At 37.4% G+C, this 22,219-nt stretch overlaps 1 protein-coding gene across 4 annotated transcripts in view; it reads right to left on the reverse strand.

The window, feature by feature from the left end:
* The window catches only part of MMS22L (MMS22 like, DNA repair protein), an 86,556-nt gene extending 69,186 nt beyond the window's left edge, over positions 1-17,370 (reverse strand). Inside the window, exons 1-9 of one of the 4 annotated variants that reach the window (XM_048936331.1) lie at positions 17,306-17,370; positions 14,855-15,042; positions 12,822-12,947; positions 9,642-9,694; positions 7,902-7,989; positions 7,634-7,811; positions 7,309-7,402; positions 5,220-5,350; positions 629-742 (exon numbers count right to left, since the gene is read on the reverse strand). In XM_048936331.1, the coding sequence (XP_048792288.1) occupies positions 629-742; positions 5,220-5,350; positions 7,309-7,402; positions 7,634-7,811; positions 7,902-7,989; positions 9,642-9,694; positions 12,822-12,947; positions 14,855-15,042; positions 17,306-17,314 (981 nt within the window). In that variant the 5' untranslated portion in view covers positions 17,315-17,370. Of the gene's footprint in view, positions 1-628; positions 743-5,219; positions 5,351-7,308; positions 7,403-7,633; positions 7,812-7,901; positions 7,990-9,641; positions 9,695-12,821; positions 12,948-14,854; positions 15,043-16,394; positions 16,415-16,482; positions 16,717-16,739; positions 17,233-17,305 lie in introns of those variants that run through there. The other 3 variants (XM_048936333.1, XM_048936332.1, XM_048936334.1) reach the window with 3 other exon arrangements.
* Between the last annotated feature and the right edge of the window lie 4,849 nt (positions 17,371-22,219).

Raw genomic sequence — 22,219 nt, forward strand, 5'->3', positions numbered from 1 at the left:
CAGATAAATTATCTTCTTGCTCAGATCTCCATCTACAGCATATTATGCCTTCTCTCAGCCTGTGTTTATCTTCCCTAATTGTACAGAAGCTTTTTGGGACTTCTTTGCACTTACACTTTACCCACATCAGCTGGCTGAAACTACAGTTATAATCATCAAAATCCAGGTTGCTCTTTTACAGATAGTTGAAGTATAGGTACCAAAGACAGAAACACAGGCTAGATGGATCACTGATTTGACTGATCTACGTTTTCTAGCACCTGGCAATGAATTGTTATATAACACAAATTGTAAAATAACAATTTTAAAAAGTGGGTAGATGTTTTCTTTTCCACTACGTCCTACTATACAACATCCAGTTTGTTTGTTTGTTTTCCTTAGCACAAAACGAACTCTTTACCACTACCTTACGACGCAATGAAACAGCATACTGCAAAACCTAGAGACTTGATGCACATTAAAGAATGTGGCCTAAAGCATCACTCCGAGCATGTAGTTCTCAAGGAAAAATGAAACTTAGTTTTATCATCAGATATGTGAACTAGAGCATTTGCAGCAGCCTGGGAATATTTGGCAAATGCACAGCATTTGTAACACACATGCATATGTAACAGCATTCTTCTATTACCTCTGTTTGAGATCCTTTATTTCTGAAGTCCATCAGCTGAATAAGTAGAACCCACAATTCCTTAATGCAGTTGCAGGGATAATGGTGATTAGTAAGAGCCTCAGAAGGTCTCACCTGTAAGAGAATACACAATATGTTTTTTCAGAGAGGTGTAATTTCTGAAGTTGCATATTTTCTCTGGTTTTGGCGTGGGGTTTGATTTGGGTTTGTTTATTTTTTGCACTTAAATAACATGGCTACAGTTACAGACTAGAAAGTATATCATTCCATTAACAGCCAAAATATATATTGTGGTATATATATTCATAAATGACTGTTTCCTAATTTTAAATAATTCATAGATTGTATTTTTTCTAAGTTTCTCCTAAGCCACTTTCAAATTTATTTACTCTAATGAAAATAGGGTTTCTGAGGCCTAATTGAAAACAAATTGCAATAAATACTGATTCATTATCTGACAGTATGAAAAAGAGAAAAATGATTATATTTTCTCAACATCATTGGAAAAATAAGAAAAAGATTTCAAATGACTTAATAGCTATTATTGCTGTTATTTTTAACTGAAAAATCCTTAATGACTAGGCATAATGCTAGTAGAATGTTTTTGTTGGCACGAAGATGTTAATGCTGCCACAACATTTCACAAAATCTGCTTTTTGTTAGATTTACTGAAAGGCATTCTTTTAATATGCAGAAAACAGCATATTTCAAGTCATGTACATTATTTAATTACTATTCGATATTTAACAAAAATCACTCTGATGCATTTCAAATGCAAAGCATTCTTCTTGTGATTCATCTATAAGTTTTACATTCCCTGAATTGTGAAACAAAATAAGCAAAACAGCTAAAGAAAATGCTAAATGCATGAAAAAATCACTCTACACTTTGATATTTTTAAGACCTAACAGCACTGCATTTGAAATAATTATAGCACAGACATAACTTCTACTTACTCTGTCTTTGGACTTATGAGTCTACTGAGCTGTGTTCAGAGGTAGTAAAACAGTGAGAAAAACTTTGCTTGAATAGCATAATTCCTTCAGCAGGGACAAAATGCCAGAAACACAGTAAGAAAAGAGTAGGACAAATCAGCTTATACTCAGTTTATTGCTTAACAATCAGTACTCGAAGTAGACTAGCAAGCCCATATCCTTCTAAGAAGGGGCACGGCACCTTGAGAGACTTACTCATCTAACTCACCACAGGAGGAAGAAACTGCTGCCATACTTTCCTGACAAAAAAAGGGAGCCTAGGATGATCAGCCAACTCATTCCTAGATACCTAAATCAGATATGCTGAAATTGAATTTTTATATCCTCTTGCTCTTTTTGATCCATTCATTTAGAACGGTTCTTGTGTGACACTGGCACTTAAACTAATTTCAGGTTTGGCAACCTAACAGTGAAAATTGAAAGTTAAATCAAAATACACAATGCAACAGTAGCAGCACTATGATAGAGATGTTAAAGAAGTGAGAATGAATGATTAAAACCCACACATTCAGACTAAGTATATCATCAATAGTCCCAACTTCTGTTTCAAACTTGTATAGATTCTGTAAGTATGCAGAATTTTTATTTTTCATTCACCTCCAAAGTACTTCAAAATAGTTTTAAATACACTGAAATCTAAATAAGAATTCAGATTTATTTATAAATGTGACAATTTGTTTTTCTCTCTCTAAAGAATCTTGTTTAACCTATAAAATTGTCAGAGTGGATTCTAGTGTCAAATTAAGAACCACATGAGGCAAAGACTGAAATATTATAAATGCTTAGATTGCTCACATTCCACAGTTGCTTCTTAGAGTTTTTCCAGTGCCTATGTCTCTCCATGCTTCTAGCTAAACATCCATTATGGGAATCCCTCAATAATCTCAATTAATCTTAGGCAAATATTATCTAGAGAATAAACATCAGCTAGACCACTAAAGTCTATTAAAAATTCATTATTTAACTGCTAAATTCCCCAAACTGAAGCAGCCTCAAAAGTGCTCTGGTTGACTCATCAGCGAAAAGATCCCTTCAAAAATAAATTATTGCGGATGCACTCTTAACACTTGGGAATTTTATGGAAATATTACATACCCAACTTATTGAGCATTTATTCTGCAGTTACTGCAGAAACTTTCACCTACTAATGCTTTTCTACAGGCTAGCAGGATCTCTTCTGCAAGATGTGCTATATCTGACCAGGATAGAGTATGACTAGTACTAACAAAGCAAGACACTGTATAGAAATTAGATAGACAAAGTACAAATGAGACACTGTTTGGCTCAGGGATCGCCTATACCTTCTCTCAGAAGTTCAGTACCTTGATAGAAATAGTTATAATCACAAACTGTTTTATTCTGGGACAATACAGGTGTGGCACCAAGGACGAGCTGCTGAGAATAGAATAGACTTCCGAGGATATTATTTCTCTGCTTAATGTACCTCAGGGCACCATGGGCTGAGCATGGGCTTGATGGTGTAGCAGTTCAAGATACAAATTTGAAAGTATGAGTATTAAAGATCAGTGCTTATGTCCCTGCTTTCAAGAAAACTAACAAATGTTATGAGCTTCACTTGTTTCAAAGCTTATTAGTATGTTAGTGAGCTGACACTGTCATCTATTATGGGTCTCAGCTGTGTTTTCACAGAACACCCTGAGCTGGAAGGGACTCACAAGGATCAATTCTGGGTTCCACAGAGGACTACCCAGAATTCAAATGTTATGTTTAAAAGCAGCCCAGATTCTCCTTGAGCTCCAGCAGCTCAAAGCCATAACCCCTGCTGCAGGCAGCCTGTTTCATACTCACCATCCACCCCCTGGTGAAGAGCCTTTCCCTAACCTCCAACCTGTCCTTCCCTGACGCTGCTGCATGTCATTCCCTTGGATCCTGACACCTCACAAGAGTAGTCCTCAGCACTTCTGCTGTGAGGAGCTGCAGGCTGCCCTGAGGCCTCCCCTCAGCCTCCTCTGCTCTGGGCTGAACAAATCAAGAGACCTCAGTCACCCCTCTTACATCTTGCCCTCCAGAACCTTCACCATCTTTACAGCCCTCTTTTGTACGCTAACAGTTTTACGTCCTTCTTCCAATTGTGGCACCCAAACCTGCACACAGTGCTCAAGGTGAGGTTGCAAAGCACAGAGCAGAGCCGAACAATCCCTTCCCTCACCCAGGTGGCAGAGCAGGGCCTGACAGACCCAGGGTACAGGTGGCCCCTCTGGCTGCCAAGGTACACTGCTGACTCATATTTAACTTGCCAGCAACCAGAACCTCCAGATCCCTTTCCACTGGGCTGCTCTCCAGCCTCTTGTTCCCCAGTCTGCATATATATCTATATATCTATATATCTATATATATCTATCCAAGTTTGCTCTGTCAGAATTTTGAAGAATATTATATTTATTGCTGGATTATAGAACCAAATGCATGCTAGAGGAGGCACCAGAAGAAGGGTTATCCAGCTCAAGTCCAAATTCCACTTGAGAAATTAATCTTGAATAGAACTAGTTCAAGATATGCAGCCCAAGCCTATGGAGAGCTGAAGAAAACACTGAGGTATAACAATCTCCTCTGTTTGTTATGTGGCTCTGTGGAATAGGATCAATCTATCATTTTAAATATCTGACATTTCACAAGCTACTATCAAGCACAATAGTCCACAGATACTACTCAAATCTTCCTTTACAATTTACAGTCATTTATTTATTATTTTTGATGGAGAAAGAGGTTGTAGTTATCTGATAATGTAATAAATCAAAACTAATTTTCAAAGGTAAGAGAACTTTCCAGAGAGACAGTTCATAAGAACAATTTATAAATGCTACTTATAGGCATTTTCCCTCCAACCCCATAAACAGCATTATGAAATAAGGAGGACTCCATTTTTCAGATTTTTGTACCATGAAAACATAAATTATACAATTCAGTCCTGCATTCGTATCTCACAAGTGCTGATCTAAAGCAGGCTTCACAATGACACAAGACTGCACAGCTCTCTTACTGGATAATGCTATTGAAACTTTGTAGCCTTCGTGTCCTCAAAACAAGAAAGAAAAAAAAAACAACACTGCAACTGGAGAATGAAAGAGAACAAGTTTTCCCTTGACAAACATGAATGAGCTGTAAAAGAAAGACGAGAAACAGAAGCATTGTAACAAACTGTAGTATGACATTCTGTAAGTGTCCAGTTAGCTTACTGCCAAGATTACAGCTATTTTTCTTTGTTCCTGTTGAAAGAGTTTGAAAAGATTTTTTTTCTTTTTTTTGCATTTATAGTGCTAAACCTTTTAGACTGTGCCACGTTTGGCATTGAACCTGAAACACTGAACTTATGAAATGTGGCACTCACTACTGCTCCATACACAGTGCATTTCAATACTTCTCTCTCATTCATCTGCCAGATGGTCATGAATAAATATAACACAATTTGAGCTCTTAACAAATAACACTCTTTAAAACATGGAGATATTAAGCCATACGTAACATTTAAAACTTAGCAGTAAGAAGTCATCTATGCATTGGTACAATATCTAATTCAGATGCATCTGTTGGGAAACATGTAACTGCCCATGTTCTATATAAAGGAAATAAGTTACCTTGGTGTACTTCTGGATGGACAAGCTTATTAAATCAGATACAAGATTTTCACAGTGCGTTTCAAATAAACTGATATTGGTTAAGTTCTCCCCCGTTAGATTTATGAAGTGGTTAGCATATACAACTTGCCCTAAAGAAAAAACAAAAAACAAAACAAAACAAAAAAGAAAATTAGCTCTATTTAGTCTATAAAGGATTTCTGTTTCCTAACCTGTATATCTTAGAATTGGTTTGCTAAGTTGTACGTACTTTTAAATTACCAACTCATCTAGAAATGCTTGTCCATTATAAATTCAAACTAATTTCTTCATTACACTCTAAGTCTAAAATTATTGCAGTTGATAGTCAAAAGGTTTGGCATTTGCAGCCCTTTATTGGCACAGCTTCTCAGGGAAATTAGGTTTTATTTACCTGCAGGTTTCCCTTTGCTACATGCCAGTGTGCATGTTCTGAAATCATGACATGTTTTGCAGATACACAAGTTGCTGACAAATAGTTTTAGAGAGGTCTAACACTTTCTTTAGGATGTTTTGATGTAAGAAGCTAACATGATCATATTCCAACTTGAACATTTGTAGACATTAACAGAGATAAAACGGTAAAGTTAAGAGGTAGTTAGATCTTATCTTAAAAGCATTCCAAGAGTACAGTTCCCTTGACATCAGTGGAACAGAAGATACGTAGAATGAATCTGTAGTTTATTCTTAGAAATGCAGGGTAAAACTCTGCATCCAATACGTTGCCTTTGGTGCAAAGTTTCCATTCAGCACACTTTACAGAACAAAATGAGAACCTAAAGAATTCAGCAAGGTACATAGAATACAAGACAGAATAATACATGCAGACGTGTCTTGACTAGTGAATTTTGTTGTAAAAAAGCATGAGCTTTCTGTTACAGAAATTAATTACTATATAATTACTCTGAACTTTACCTAGAATTAAATATAGAATTCTGGAAGAGACATGGCCTGCAGCAATCTGCTCATCACTTCTCCAAAAGCCCCCCAGAAAAGGAAAAATAACATTATCCCAATCAGTCATGAAATAAATTCTCAAGTTTATAGAATAGCCAATCCATGCATTATCCAGAAATACAGGCATGGAGAAATGACAAAGATGCAGGAAAGCCACGTTGTGACTGTACTCAAAGCAGAAAAAAGTTCATCTAAGCATTCAGTTTTGAATATCATTACTTCGCCCAAACGCGCAGTGCACTGACTCTAGACCTTAGTGTTACCCCACCTACTGCAATGCTTATATGGAACTTTTAGATAATTTATATCATGAGAAAGTTTTTGTTGACTGTCCATAGGAGAACAAACATTTACGTCATTTTGCTAGCATGGAAATGATCTCTAATGCATACAATTTTCACAAAGAAAATCGTAACATCCTGTATTTTAATAATTCTTCTTCAGCCACCTGAATGTTCTATGACTGCATTCTATGACGTTTCTCTCTAAATTTAGTTTCTATGAATATCTTACCAATCTTTTTCCCCTTTTAAAATTAAAATTATTATTTTTATGTTGGTTGGTTTTGTTTTTAAACAAAGACCTCTAAAGGCCTCTTCCTTTGCACAGTATCATCTTAGTGTAACATATGATTAGCAACACGGATCCCCTGCTCTAGATTCTTTGTCCTTGCCCATCGGTTGAAACATTTCATACATTTGTTTACTGTTCCTTGTTATACATTGTGAATCTCTGCAAAGTGTATTTTTATTTGCAATGTCAAAAAATGTCTTGACAGTAAGTATTTAGTACACAGCAAGCAATAGTTGAAAACAAACTGTATAAATTGTGATAAAAAATAACAACTCAAAATACTGTTTTGTTCCATTTGAGCTATATGAAGGAAAGTTTAACCACATAGACTCGTTGCACAATGAAATAAAGATGCAGAGACCAAAGTCTCATAAGATTTGAAAAGGAAACACTGCCTTCACCAAATTTCAATTTAGACGATTAAATATAGCTGTGCTCAAAAGCTACTGAAAGTAATAAATTATTCTGGATGAATTAAGACAAGAAATAAAAATAACAATATATACAAGTTTTAAAAAAAAAACAAAACCCGCATACTTACTCATCATTTTTTCACTTAGTACATGAAGAATTTCTAGCACTAGCCAATGGATATCCAAATGGAGATGTAGTAAGTGCCATGATGGTGGAAGGATCTGTGAATACAAATACACATATTTATTTACTTGTAATAGTTTTTAGTGAATTCTGCATGTTGCATTTAAGACAGAATGGCACTGAGCTTATAACGTGAGAAATGAAGAAAATAAAAATCAATTTCAATAACGTTCTGAAAAAAAAAAAAAAATTACTTCCTATTGAGACAAGATTATCAAACTGAATGCATACTCTTAGAAAATAAATTTACAACTATAAAAGCCACCAACCTTTGCTTGATGTTGAATGGTAAATGCTGCCAGGACACTACTAGGGAGCTCACAAAGGTGACCAATGTGCTGGGTCAAAGAATGAAGCTCTTCCACCAACACTGATGGGAACTGTGCTTCTAGTTCCTCATACGGGTGGAGTACTCCATCACTTTCCATTTTAGGGGGCTCTAGATACCTGAGCAAACACACAGAAATACAATGAGAATATGGATAAGGAACATTTACACAAAGCTTAGTAAATACGTAAATAGTGCACAAGTCTCACCTGAAGATGAAAACTTTCACATAGTGCAAGAAGTCTGTACATAGACGTCTGATGTTCTCTGCTTCTGAATGCAAGCTGGCAGCTTGACCTAAAGTAAAAGAGATCAATAGCTTAAAGCAGATGTGCTCACACTGCAACACAGATATCATACATTCTCTACGATAATGAAACTAGACCACTGAAACACCACTCTTTTCTGAAGTAAAATTGGTAATTGTCTGGTAACAAACAGCCACTTTCAAACACCATCTTGCCAAATGCAATCTTGTCAGAGTGATCCATTCTTTTTCATATTATCACAGGCGCATACCCCAAATGTAAAGGGAAAAAAAAAAAAAAAAAAAAAAAAATTCACATACAATCCCTCAGGATAGGTGGCAGAGATAAGCAATTAATGCAAGAAGAAATTACTCAGCCTTACAGCCCTACTCCATATCTGCTTCCAAAAGACCTTCTAAAAATGTGTCAAGCAATTCAGCAGTGTTATTTTTCTCTTGGGGAAACTCATAAGCAGATGAACTTTTTTAGAAACTAACTTTCCAACTTCTCTTCCTGGGAAGCAACCCATCAATGAACAGTGCCCCAAGATTCGCAAAGCTAATGGTCTTTCATTCACTATCACGTATCCTTCATTTCACTTGCAGCTCAGTATACTTTTATCTAGTTACTGTGGCTGCCTCACACTTTGCCTTCCTTCTCTCCCTTTTTCCCCACATCTCTTTTTGTAGATTTCTGCTAAGAGAAAAATAAAACGTAGTGCATGCTAAGTTAAATGCAGTCATTTAAATACATATACACTAATGCCTAGTGTTCAATCAGCTTGCAACATTGTGCCTGATTAAGGATGAGGTGATCATTGGTAGGAGCATAAGAAGTGGAAACAGTAAATGGGTTTGAGCAGGCTCCAGTGAAAAGTGTAAAGTACTAGAGAATAAGCATGGCAAAAACTCTGCCACATTTTGCACTGTCCAGTGAAATACAATCACCTTGATATTCTCAGCATCTGTACTGAGAAGATACTGCAGACAGTGCATTTCTAAGCAATTACTGAACTTCTCAACTTCCTAAATAATTCAGCCTTCAAACTTATAAATAAGCCCAAGGCTGCAATAATCCTTCCAAAACATGCTGCAACTCATGCCTTCGTATTTAATTCAAACAAAGTGTTTTGTAGCGATCCCACTTCATCAATCCAAGTGCCAAGATAAATTTGTAAATAACTCTAAACATCTGTGAATTACTCTATAATAAGCTCTTAAAATGTACTAACTTTTTAAAATGTAAGCCAAAAGAACACTGGAAACAGTCTCAAACCACTACCTTTATAACTAAAGGAGTAACTAGTATTTTTTTGATGCAAGTTTCAATTTCCGATTAAATGTGCTAACAGTTTTGCTAAATCCTAACATAGGATTGACATCTTAGTTCAAGTCAAATTAATACAAAATTCTCCACTGCAACAGTGAGGTCAAGATTGACATTCCTGAACAGGCAGACCTGGTTCCAAATGACTCACACCATTTCCACATTGCTATGTCAAGTATCCATTTTCACACCACCATATATCGCTTGGTTGACTACACTTGTACACTTACTGCAATTTATGCTGGTTATGTGTTGCTCTGTGGCACACTGTGAGCCCTCAGCAAAGAATTGAAACACAAATGTGATAACACAGTTCTATAATGAGAAGGCAGTCAGATATTTACCCCTGCTTCAAACAAAATGTGTTCAACTTACCAAAGTCAGAAGAATTCATTTCTATTAGGTCCTCCAGATTGCATATTTGTTGCCTAATTAAAAAGGAGATAATGGTTTACAATATTTATATAGTTTGAAATTATTTGACTACATTTTAGCAAGGTTTTAAATAGAACAGCAAAGTATTCCTTTCTTTGTATTTCTGAAAAACTTATACAAATGTAACCTGGGAGTTGGTATTAGTGGAAGACTACACACACATTTATGGCAATGGACAGTTTTTTCTTCTTTTTAAAACCATTACATACAGTAACAACAAATAAAAACTAGCCAAATAACAGGGAAAAGGAAACAAAAAAACACAAACAAAAATCCTAAAGCCATTCCCTGTAAATATCATTCAGCTTTATATTTGATCACAGGATAAACTGGAAAGTCAGGCCCAGTGACAAACATTCTATGTACAAAGTTAATTAACATGTGCACAAGCACTATGAAATTCTGCAAGCAGTTTTTCCTTCTTCCTTCCCAAAGTGGTCTACTGTTTAACTCAACCACAAAGGATTAACAGTCACACTTACAGCAGAGTAAGAGCATGTCTAGAAAAATTAAAAACTCAATTCAGTTTTGGAGGCTGGAAAGAATGTATTTTTAAAGAAGTCACTACTAAATACTGCAGCAAATGAAAATAAAAAAAGGTAGGTAAGTAGTAAGGTAAGTACTCCATCATATTCCACAGCAACTGTTATTTTCAAGTGGTCTTCAAGTACTGTCTCCAGAGAGATAACACAGTACTAAACCCAATACACAAAAAGCACAAAAGCATAAGATAGACTGCAAAAGAAAATGTTGCATAAATCAAGAAAGGAGCTGTCTGACCCCTTTTCTTACACAGTCATAGCTGCAACTACTGAGAGATTCAAGAATAGTAGAACTGAACCCAACACAGATCAAACATCCTTGAGAACTAAACTGTACGGAAATGTTAGGAACTGCCCACAAGGATCCAAATATTTGGGTTGTAACCTGCATATTAACAGCTATCACACATAAAAATTACCTCCCTTAGTTCTTCCTTGCTTGTATAAAACAACCTAAGACATAAAACAAAAAATACCTAAATGGGTGAAAGAATCAAAGCTGAATTTCTGTGTGAATTTTTCAGTTACTTCAACCATGTAGAAAAGAAGTCTAAAGCTGGAGGACTTTAAGAAAGGGCTTTGGAGACTGAAGGTTAAAAACAGTAAGAAGGAAGTCAATAGAAAAAAAAACAAAACAACTCTACTAAGTTGAGCGAAGGAATACAGTCAGTTCATAAAGTAGAATCACAAATGGAGCATGGCAAGCACAACAAAGATGTCACAACCTAAGTAAGAAATTCTAATTCTACTTTGCATTTGTATCTCCAAGATTGGTGCTTATTAGCTGTTAATCTTGTGACTCGCATCTTCAGTCATGTGGAAAAAAAAAAAAAATCACAGGTAGGAATTCTTCTTACTACACAACTATTGTTTTTAACTTGTAGTTATGCTCTGTTACATAATGATGTATTAATTCTATAAAAACGTTAAGTAGCAATCTTCAATATTGCGGACAGTTAAGAAAAAATTACTGAATTGTCACTGGTGTGGATTTTAACATTGACATTATCTGCACTGTTGAACTATTCCTAGCCGCCTTGTTTTCAAGAACCAAAGAACCAGCACAACTTGTATCTCCTATATATGATCACTACACTGGAAAACAGAGCTTTCCTACTTTCAGTTGTCAGATGGTCTATAAATGAAAGCATACCATTTCATAACTGGGGAAAAAAAAAAAAAAAAGAAAAAAAAAAAAAAAAAAAATCAACTGAAAGATGTAAGATCTTTACAGAGAGACTTGTCACATCAAAAGACAGCTTAGCAACTAAATTCTTATAGCAAAGAGTTAGCTGAAATCCATTACTGCTACCAGCTCAGTACCTTTTAAAACATGAACAGGTTGAATAAATTAAGGCATAATGTATTTTATTGGCTTTTTTTTAACATTAATCTCTATTACAATTCAAAGGTAACTACAAAGGGGTTTATATTACAAAGAAAAAATTATTTCATTCAAGAGATTAACATCGCTGTCTCACTGCAAAGTGATGTTAAGTCAACAGTTAACTGCACAGATCAGACTGGACGCTAACCAGGATATGGCGTTACTTATAACTAAGTTATGCTAGCTGCTTCCTTATGACATTTTTTAAACCACAGTGAAGAAGAATCTTGTGCCAAATGAGCAAAGCTAATTAATACACCTCCTGTCATCTACGCCATCATGTTTCAGTAGCCAGATTTCATTAATGACATTTCACATGATGCTCTTGGCCATACTCTAAAGGGATGGAAGAATCTACTGCAATTAAGGGAATGGTGAAATATATCACACATTTGCAGAATTGTGGAAAAGCCTCTTCCATCCATCCTCTCTGTGTGCTGTATATCCTGAGGATTATCAGTAGGCAAAGATGATTATTGGTAATCTGTGTATTTGCACTGACTAAACACCTACACTGAATTAATGGAACACTGAGTAATTGTATCTGAAGAGATTGCTGAAGCTACTCTAATCCTAACAACTGAAGAAAGCGCTGCATGGAGTATTTACAGTATTTAACTCGTAACACCCACTTTTTCTTTAGCACTAAAAAAGGACTTCAAATCTTCAAAAGATAACATTAATTATATGGGTAGTACAATCTTATTCAAGGAAAGCTTACACAGTTTACTCGTATACAGTTGAACCATAGTAAGGCTTGGGTTCAAGGAACCTTAAAGATCACCTAGTTCTAACTCCCTTGTCACAGAGGCTGGGTTGTCAACTGCTAAGCTAGACTCTTCTAAATAGACCATAACACCATTGAAATACATATCTATCAGTCTTTACCTGGTGATGGCTAAGATGTGCTCCACGATGCTTAGAAACTTATTAATAAAAGTCATATAATACTACAATTACCTGACACAAAATTTACATCTTCCATAACTCCATCTATGTCTTATTCATCACGTACCACTATGATTCTATGAAATTTTCATACAAGGAAGACTAAAAGCTGATTCTAGATGCATCACATGGCCCACAGTATATTATGATTTTACTATCAGAAACTTGAAGTTTGTTTCATTGTTAGAATCAATCGCTATAATTATAGAATTGGAATAATCATAAAATACACTAACAGCATACCTAAGTAATCCAAAGAGAAGTCCACAGGACTCAACTAATGCAGTTTCAGTAACCCACTGAAAGCCAAACATTTCTACTGCATCTTCTTCATAGTCATTTGGAGAAGGATCCAGTCTCAGCAAAACCCTGTAAGACAGATCCAGTATTCCTCAGTAATAACATACATAAATGTAAAGCACTGATTTTGATAAATGTAATAACAATATCTATACTATAGACAGGAAGGTGTAGCAGTACTCTGAAGAGACCATTACACCTTTTTAGCAATATAGTATATAAAATATGACAAGTTTTAGTTTCAACACTGTACAAACCATGTACTGTGCTCTGTAGTTAGACCATTTTAGAGAAAAAAGAAAATTAACACATTACAGGGGGCCAACCTGAGGCATAACATACAAACTGTGCTTAACAAAAAATGCCAGGACATCAGATAACACAGCACTGTAAGCTTATGCTTCAAATCTGTCTCAGGACTAATAACCAGCTACAGGGTATACATTTTTCCTGAAATATGTTCTCAGTAGACCAATTGTGTAAATATAAAAATATTTCACTAGTGCACTTCAAGACTGCTTAAAAGCTACAGCAAATTGTTCAATAAAGCCAACAGAGATTTAAAAAACTACTTCAGAATTTTTCCTCAACTTCAGTAAAATAATTCAACAGTATTCAATAAGATTTAAGAAATATTTCTATTTTAAAAACAAAATAAGTATTCTGGGCAAACACTTGGTTCTCATTACATTATAACCAAATTTATTTCGTGCTTGAACTATGCCCTATTCCCAGTACAGTTCCCAATCACAGACAAAAAGAGCATCTGTTGAATAATTGAGTCAGTCTCCCACAACATCTGTAGCTCACTTGGTAACTGTCTAAACATTGTTCTGTTTTGAAGCCTGGAGTAATTAAATCAAGTTAGTCCTGATCTAGGTAATGAAGACAGAGGAGTCTCTCATATGTAAGCTTTTTCAGTAGTTTACAATCCAACTGATTGTAGAAGACGAGGTGAATAAAAGACAGAACAGAATTATCATAACCACAGTGACTTGGTGAAGCTGTACAAGCCCCTGAGTGTGTTTTCATAAGAAACTGTTTCTGTCATGGAATGCATTCTTTGTCATCATGGAATCTACTACTGATACATTCACAAAGACACAGGTTCACACATCCACGTACTTGACATAAACGTGAATGAACATACTCTGATGCGCTAAAAATAAGAGTAATAAAGTAGGGATTGGGGGTTTAATCCTGTTTAAGAATTTACAGAAAAGCTTGCAGAAGGTTAAAAAAAAAAAGTAAAAAACAAAAGCAAGTTGGTCCAAATGTATATACAAAGTAGGAAAGAAAAATTATGTTTGCATGAAAAGCAAACCAATCCCTGCAGGATCAGTATACAACTGAAAACTAAAGGTGGATCACAAAGAGAGAGAAAGTATTAACTAAAGCAATGTTATAGAATGTCACATAAAAAAAAAAGAACCAAAACATATTACGCACATGGCTTCTGAACCTTAGATCCAGAAGATTCCTAAATCCAGAAGAAGGTAGAGGTCTGAGAAAGATGAAATTAAAGCTGTAGAGGACCCTATCAGAGGCTCTGGAAAGTTGGGCAGAGCAGATTTGTTTCTGTCACAAGGAGAACAAGAAGGACAGCATCCAGGAGAGCATAAAGTTGGAAAAAGCAATGCTGCACATTTCCCCAGAATTTAAGGGGTCTCAGATGCTGTTACCCAAACCAATTTTGAAGCGTCTTGTTAAAACTCTTGAAGACAAGTCTGTGTAGGGTCCTTTACTATATCTTCAAATCAGTTCACAGAGCTAGAAGCTGGACCCAGAACTCTGATCAAAGAAGAATATCATCAGAATTGTCCTCCCTTGTCTGGTAGACCACAAAGATGATAAAAGCTCAAGAATAAACTCATTTGGAAATGTTGTCAGCATTTAGAAGTACAAAACAATAGCGGAAAGAACATCTTAAAAAGATATATTTGAAACTCTTAAAAAAAAAAAAAGCACCAACATACCTCTTAAGAGACCCACTTGCTAAGTAAGACTCTGCAGAGAAGCTTCTCCCTCCATTTTGGTTGTCAAAAATGCAGGAAAAACAAGGAGGATTTGACTTCTCATTCTCCACCTCCATTGCCATCTGCAGGCTGTCACTGAGAAGTGGAGGTGTGAAGGAATCCATAAAGTCATCGTCTACTGTTTCCATCTAATCCAGAAAATAAACAGATAATTAACAATTAAAATGAAAAACTTCAGCATTCCTTCAAATAACTTCTTCATTGTTACAGCTCTTCGTAACCCACCAGCTCAAATGAGGACAATATCAACCTAACTGCAACCCCAAGGTGAGAGACACCACCAAAAAGGAAATGGTTGTCCCATTCCCTGCCACATAATTCTGTTGTTTTGTACAACTTCATTTTCCAGAATCAAAACAGGTTCAGCAAGTTACATAATCAAAAAGCTAATCCTACAAAAAAGTACATTCATTTTGTTCAGTTTCAGTTTAAACTGTTACAGAGACGTATAGTAATTTGAGTTGGAAGGGACCCTTCTTGGTCATCTAGTCCAAATCCCCTGCAATGAACATCTGCAGGTAGATCAGGGTTCCCAGAGCCTTGTCCAACCTGACTTTGAACACCTCCAAGGACAGGGCTTCCACAACCTCTCTAGGCAACCTGTTCTAGCGTCTCACCACCTTTATTGTAAAAACCATTTTTCTTATATCCAATCTAAACTGACTTGTCACAAAGTTCCATTAGCACTAGGGTAAAAGAAATGGCAGAAATGAAATGCAAGTTGTTCTGTGACCAGAGTAACTGCAGTATGAAACTCCTGCCCATGGCAGGAAGGTGGGTGGAACTACACAACCTATAAGGTCTCCTCCAACACAGGCCACTCTATGAAAACACATCCTGTATTACAAGCTCCCAGTTGGTCATGATATAAAGCAATACTACAGCTCAAGTTCTTTCTGAGAAGCACTAAGTATATGTCAAGTGATAATTATGGAACCCTGATATGCTGAAATACTAAAAGTTTATAAGATCACTGTAGGGCTGATTCTGGTACAGCTTAATTTGAGTTTTCATAAAAGTTCTGACTTCTCCTTTTGCTTTTATTTCTTTTCAGGATTCCTGAGAACAAAGATCACATCCTAAAAAAGTTCACTGCACACTTAACCCTCAAGAACTAACGTTTTATATGAGAAACAGCTGAAACAGTAGAACTGGGCAACAGGTGCCACTGAGTTCTACAATAACTATAAGCAAACAATATAATTAAGAAAACTAATAATTGACAGGATGCCTTCAGCAACTCGGTTTAATGCAGGTGCATAAGTGTGACAGCACAACACGGCAGAAGCACACAGCTGAAGGGAACGCTCTGCATCATCTTCATTAAATAAGGCACAGCAACACTCGCTGTTGCTTTAACTCAACGATTCAAGGCATCCGAACTGCCCCACGCCCTGCGCTCAGCCTCCTTCCCTCCCCGCAACTGCGAGTTCCCGCCGCGCCTGCCAACAGGCCTTCCCACCAAGGCCCACGACAAGACCGTGCAGGGTGAGGCGACAGCTGCGCCAGTCACGATAAAGCAGAGCGGGAAGGCAAAAGCAGAACAGCCGCGCCGCGCCACCCGGTACCTGCGGACCACCGGAGTCCACCGGAGCCCGCCGCCGCCACCCTTCCACCTCCGCGCCGGAGCACTTTTCCGTGCGTCCCGCGCGCCGCCACTAGCTCAGCACTGCGCAGGCGCCACGCTGCCGATTGGCCGCCGGCCGCTCCTCCTCTTTCTCCTCCCGCCCCGCTGCCCGGCTCTCCTCTGTCCGGACAGCCGCCCGCCCGTCAGCTTGCGCCTGCCTTCTCCCGCCCGCCTCCTGTCCCGCCCCGGGTGAAGTACCGCCCGTGAGGCGGCTCCTGGCGGCGGTTGGCCGGTCCTGTTCCCGCTGGCTGCACGTAGAGTCCGCCGTTTGCGTGTGCGTACTGTCCTTGGCGCAGCACTCGAGCCTCGCCGTGCACTGCTCCCTTCTGGCTGCTCCCGGTTCTGCCCCTTGTTTCCCTGTGCCTTTTCTCCTCTTGCTCAATGCTGCACCATGCCTTCCCTGTGCTTCCCGTTGACGCCTGAGCCCATTATAGTGCTAATATGCTTCTTGCTCATCTGCTTCCTTGGAGTTTCGTAGCAGCCCCGTACCACAGCCCTGCTGCTGTTGGTTGCGCTCTCACAGTTCCCATCCCAAAAGTCTACTACTGTTAATGCTTTGCTAGGCATACCCAGCCTGGGCAGCCACCACCAATTGATTCTGGACATGTCTCAACTTCTAGTAAGCCCCTAAAGCACACTGCTGCCCAAATCTCCCTGTTGTTTTTTTTTTTTTTTTCCACTATCTGCTATCTTTTACTGGTTTCCTCGAGTCTAGCTTATCCTGGGCTATCCTGTGCCAGAACCTCATTTTCCGTTTCTGCCACCTCAACCATCCCAGGCAAGAAGTCTTCCTCATGCCTCTGTCCTTCCTTCTCTAGTTGGTCAGGTGCTGCTCACAGCTGTGGGCACCCCGCTCTTCCCAGTCACAGGATTTAGTCTGTAGTGTATGGGGAATCCAAGCAGGGCATTGGCTGGTCTCATTGCCTCACAAGTCCTCATTGGCTGTGACAGTCACCGCAGCGCAGGGGCCGGGGGAAAGTTCTAAAGCTGTGCCTAGCATAAACTTAGTTTAAAATACTGTGTCGTGTGTCAGAGACTAAGTAGTGTCGTGGACTTGGTGGCTTCTGGGTCTTTGATGATTGAACTACTTTGGATTGTCTTGATTCCATTTCATTTTAAACTGCCCTTCCAGTTGTGCTTTTGTGTATGTGTGTATATAAATTTTCAGCAGTGCATGAAACTTTTGTTTCTAACCAGAAAGTTGCTATAAAAAGTTTTGCTGTGAGTGCTGCAGCTTGCTGTGGAAACTCCTGCCCTTAAAAATGCTTCGTTTGCTCTTGTGTGTGTAAGAATCCCTCATTTCCTCCACTAAATTCCTGTCTAATTAAAAAAACAGTACATCATGGTTAAATAAAACTGTACCCAGGATAACCCTGATTTCCATATGCAGATTTATCTGCGCTGACAGCCCCCTCTCCCTCTCAGCATTTCCTCTCTCTCCTCTCTCTCTGCCTCCTTCTCTCTCTTTCTCTGCCTCTCTGTCTTTTTGTCTCTCTTTATGTCTATTGAATCGCGTCTGAATAATTTTCAGGCCCTTTTTTCCTTCCTTCTCATATGCACATGCTAAAAGAACTAGACAAAGATGCAAGGTGTTTGCTTGTTTGCTGCAGTCCATGTCTCTAGGAGAAAAAAAAAAAAAGCTCATGATTACAATGCCACTTTTTTTTTTTTTTTTTTCCCACCTGAGCTCAGTGATTAAACTTCCCCAGGATGGGGAAGAAATAAGAGGTGGAATTGAAATAGGGGTGAGGAAAATATTATTGCAGCAGCTGCAGCTAGTGGTGTCTGCTGCCAGATGTGTGAAGGTTCCCGGGGTCCTGGTCACTAAAAGGATGCATAAAAATATTTGGAGACAAAAGCTGCATCCTCAGTGATCATTTTCTGTACTTAACATGGCAGCAGGCACCGTGTGGAGAAATCAACATGCTGGATGTTGAACTGGACTTTTCTCCTTTCTAGGATGAAAGGATGTGATCTATCCCGTGCCAAAAGGGAACTGAGGTAAGAGAGCTGATCCAGCTATTGTTTTTTCATTGTATGTTTTTAGCATCTTTTTTTGAAACAGTGTATGTATGGATGTTTATATATTTGTGTATTTGGTTTCTAGTCGGTAAGGGGTGCTTTTTTTGTTTGTTTGTTTTTTTTGTTGTTTTTGTTTTTGTTTCCCCCCCCACCCCCCATCTTCACATCAACCTGGAGAAAGTTAATTCACAATGTATAATCGGAGCTTGTTCAGGAGCATCATTTTATGGGATTATTTTTAATACGTTTTCGTTTCCAAAGAAGACATCAGCAATGACATCATGGTCGACTGGTGATATTTGCAAAGTCTTTTTAAAAAGATAGTAACTTTGCAATATAAATTGTGCTTAGAGATTTGCGTGCTCTGTTTTTCAGTTGCATTCTAAATGTTGGAAGTCTTATTAAAGCAACAGTGAGATTTTTTTTTTGTTATTATTTCTAGCACAGAAGCGATGAATGCTGCATAATTAAGTACAGTATTTAATTTGGCTGTTGTGAAGCAAAAGAATAAGGTAATAATTTTTATTGTACTAATCAGACTCAAGATGTTCTCTGTGTTAATTGGGTTAAAAAAATTGCAGTACTTATTAGAAATTCTAATTTCACAATGCAGCACTGACAATAAGCTCAGCCAGTGAATTATTCACATCTTTAATTTGCTCTCTTAATGACAGTGTTCTGTAATCAGAGTGCAGAGACTGCTTCCTATGCATTATGTATGATGTTCAGGACTTAAATGCAGGACATTATGAAGCCTCTCAGTGGCTCAGTAATTAGTTTTCCACAAGACAGGGCTTAGATATTCACAGATAAAAGTCTACAGTTGAGATAATGTTAAGGTGGTGACTCACGCTAACAAAAGCAGGGAAGTTCAAATTTAACTACTCTCCATTCTCCCTTACTGTGCAGGGGGAGGGGAAGAAAGTCTCCAAAACTAACCCGTCGCGGTGAGTAACGCTACAGGCTGCCCAAGGGGCAAACGGCTGCTTTAAGTCTTTTTGGTAACTTTTCTTACTGGGAGGTTGCAGGGGCAGTCGTGCTTTGTGCATCTTTTTAAATGTTGTGAAAAGGGCAATCACATACCCACCAACAGAGAGCGACTGTCTATAGCAGAGATTCCATGTATTTTGAAGATACTGGTTGTACCTGAAACACAGACATTTGTAACTTCTATCAGTTGATGATGTTTTGAATGGGAGCTACTTTGTTAGGTATAGAAACTTTGCAACACCTGATGCTTGCTATTTTGCTGCTGTATCATTTTTTGGTATATTTATATATATTATATATATATAAAATAAAATGAAACGTATATTTCATTTTACAAAGCATGTTTATCTAACAGTTCAGTTCTCACAATCCAAAACATAATGTATAATGCAAGTTGTTGGTTCCCCCCCCTCCCCCCTCCCTTATCATTTACCTGGAGTTCTGTCAAATGATTTAGATGTAAGGAATTTGTTGAAATGAAGTTGGAGAATGTTACTTTTTCATGTTTAGTGGCTTGTCAGGCTGGTAGCTGTACATTTGTCCTGAGTTCCTGTGTTTGAAGCATAAATTGTTATTGGAAAAAGAACAGATGAACTGGGGAAGCTTGTTCAGTTATTTTGTGATAACTCTACAAAAACTATTTTGAAGTAAACATTTGTTCATGAAGTATTTACAGGATTGTTACTCTAATGATTAACAATGATCTACCATTAAATGTCTTAGATTTAAAAACAAAACAAAGAACAACAACAAAAAAAAAACAAAACAAAACAAAAACAAACAAACCCACAACCAAAGGAAGTCAAACAACATCAAAATCAGAAGTAACACAAAAGATAGTAAAGTGCAGGATTAAGAACCTTGGGTATGTTTAGAATTTTGAAGGTAAACAACACGAAGCTAATTCCTCTTGAACTTTTCCATTAAGGACTACATCTGGAATTCTGTGTTGTTATCAGCTGTTGCTAGTGTTGTCTGGTTTAAAGGCCTTGGAACCAATTGGTGAGTCACTGGTCTCTGCAAGTGAAGTCCTATATACTGTGACTGGATTAGACCTTATGCTTATATATAGCCAATTTATATATATAGACCAATTATTAAACTATTAAATAAGGAAGTTGCAGACTACATCAGTGTAGCTAGGTGATATATAACTAGATGTTTGCATCAGAAACCAAGTGATCATCTACATGAAGAAATTGGCTTGAGTCTTCTGCAGAGTTTGACTTTCATTCCAAGTCAATATTCCACATCAAACTGAACTGATGTATGGTATTGGTATTGTACAGCTGAAAAGGACTCCAAGGAGGTGTCATATCCACCCTCTCATTCTTTCTTCAAAGCCAAGATCAATGAAGTTTCTTTTAATGGCTGCTCGCTGACTGTTCTTAAAGATTTGTTGTGATTACTTACTGAAATAATCCATTCCGGTGTCTCGCTAGCCTTGCCATTAAAATGTTTTTCCTGATTGCTGATAGGAAGCCTGGAAGTTGCTGAACGTTACTTTAGCCTGTTATTTTTTTGCACTGGGGTTACAGGGAACTTATTTTGCTTCCTGTAGGAAACTTTCATACTGAAGTTCCTTAATCATGTTTTAGTTGTTTTCATCCCTCAAACAATCCCAACTTGTTCTTTTCTTATTTAGAGAAAGAAAATCTTAGGGTTGTTTTGTTTTGGGTTTTTTTTCTGACACTTTGGTTCATTAATTCTTGATGCTTTCATCTGAACTCTTCCTATTTCTTCTTTCTTTAAATGACTGCTCCATGCTCAGGCATAGTGTTCCAACTGTCATATTAATAAATTATACATTGTCATTTAAATACAGGCAATTTTCTCACTTTTGTTTTTAAGGAAGTATTAATAGTAAGACTTTGATCTTACAAGTGTAATGATATCTGTTAATCCAAGCAACAGTCTAGAACAATATAAAAAGGTACAATATGTGTCTCAGTGAGTTTTTAGTTCAAAAGTTTATGCTCCAGCAGTATGCTGTATCTGTTAGCCTTAACTCTCATGATGAGTACTTTGTTACGACTTGATCATATCCAGATGTGAGCCATCATACTTAAAAGAATACCTGAAAGGTTAAATCCTCCATGTATTGTTTCAAGGTTTAGAAGCACTGTGAGAATGACAAAACATTAGTGCTCTAAACTGTTTGTAAAGCATCTTGATGGCCAAAAGAAGTTAAGTTTTTAACTTTTCTGCATATTTGTCTTGGGTTTCCCATTTTGGCACTGGACAATCACAGTCTGTGGCAATAAAAGGATCAGGTGAGAAAGGTACTTACGGGAGTGGCAAGATCATTGGTGGCAACTGGAAATTAAGGTCCATATTTAACTGTGCAGTAAAGATGAATACTATGTTCTAGATTTAAAAAAAATAATAATAAAAAAAATTAGCCCATTCTGACTAGCCTAACCAGATGTAGTTCTACATCTGAACAATGTATCTAGAAGAGAGCAAACCACAGTATACACAATTATGGTAAAGTGAAGATCAATTTATTTTTTGTTTATATATGCTTTGGAATGGGAGAACAACGCTTCCAAAGCAACAGTGGGAGAGTCATGTTGTAAGAATTAAGGATGACATGCTGTATATAGGGGATCAGTTTTAATGTAATCTATCATGAAGACTTAATGGCTACCAAAGAAATGTGATTG

The sequence above is a fragment of the Lagopus muta genome, chromosome 2 (genome assembly GCF_023343835.1).
Source record: "Lagopus muta isolate bLagMut1 chromosome 2, bLagMut1 primary, whole genome shotgun sequence".
Lineage (NCBI taxonomy): Eukaryota > Metazoa > Chordata > Aves > Galliformes > Phasianidae > Lagopus > Lagopus muta.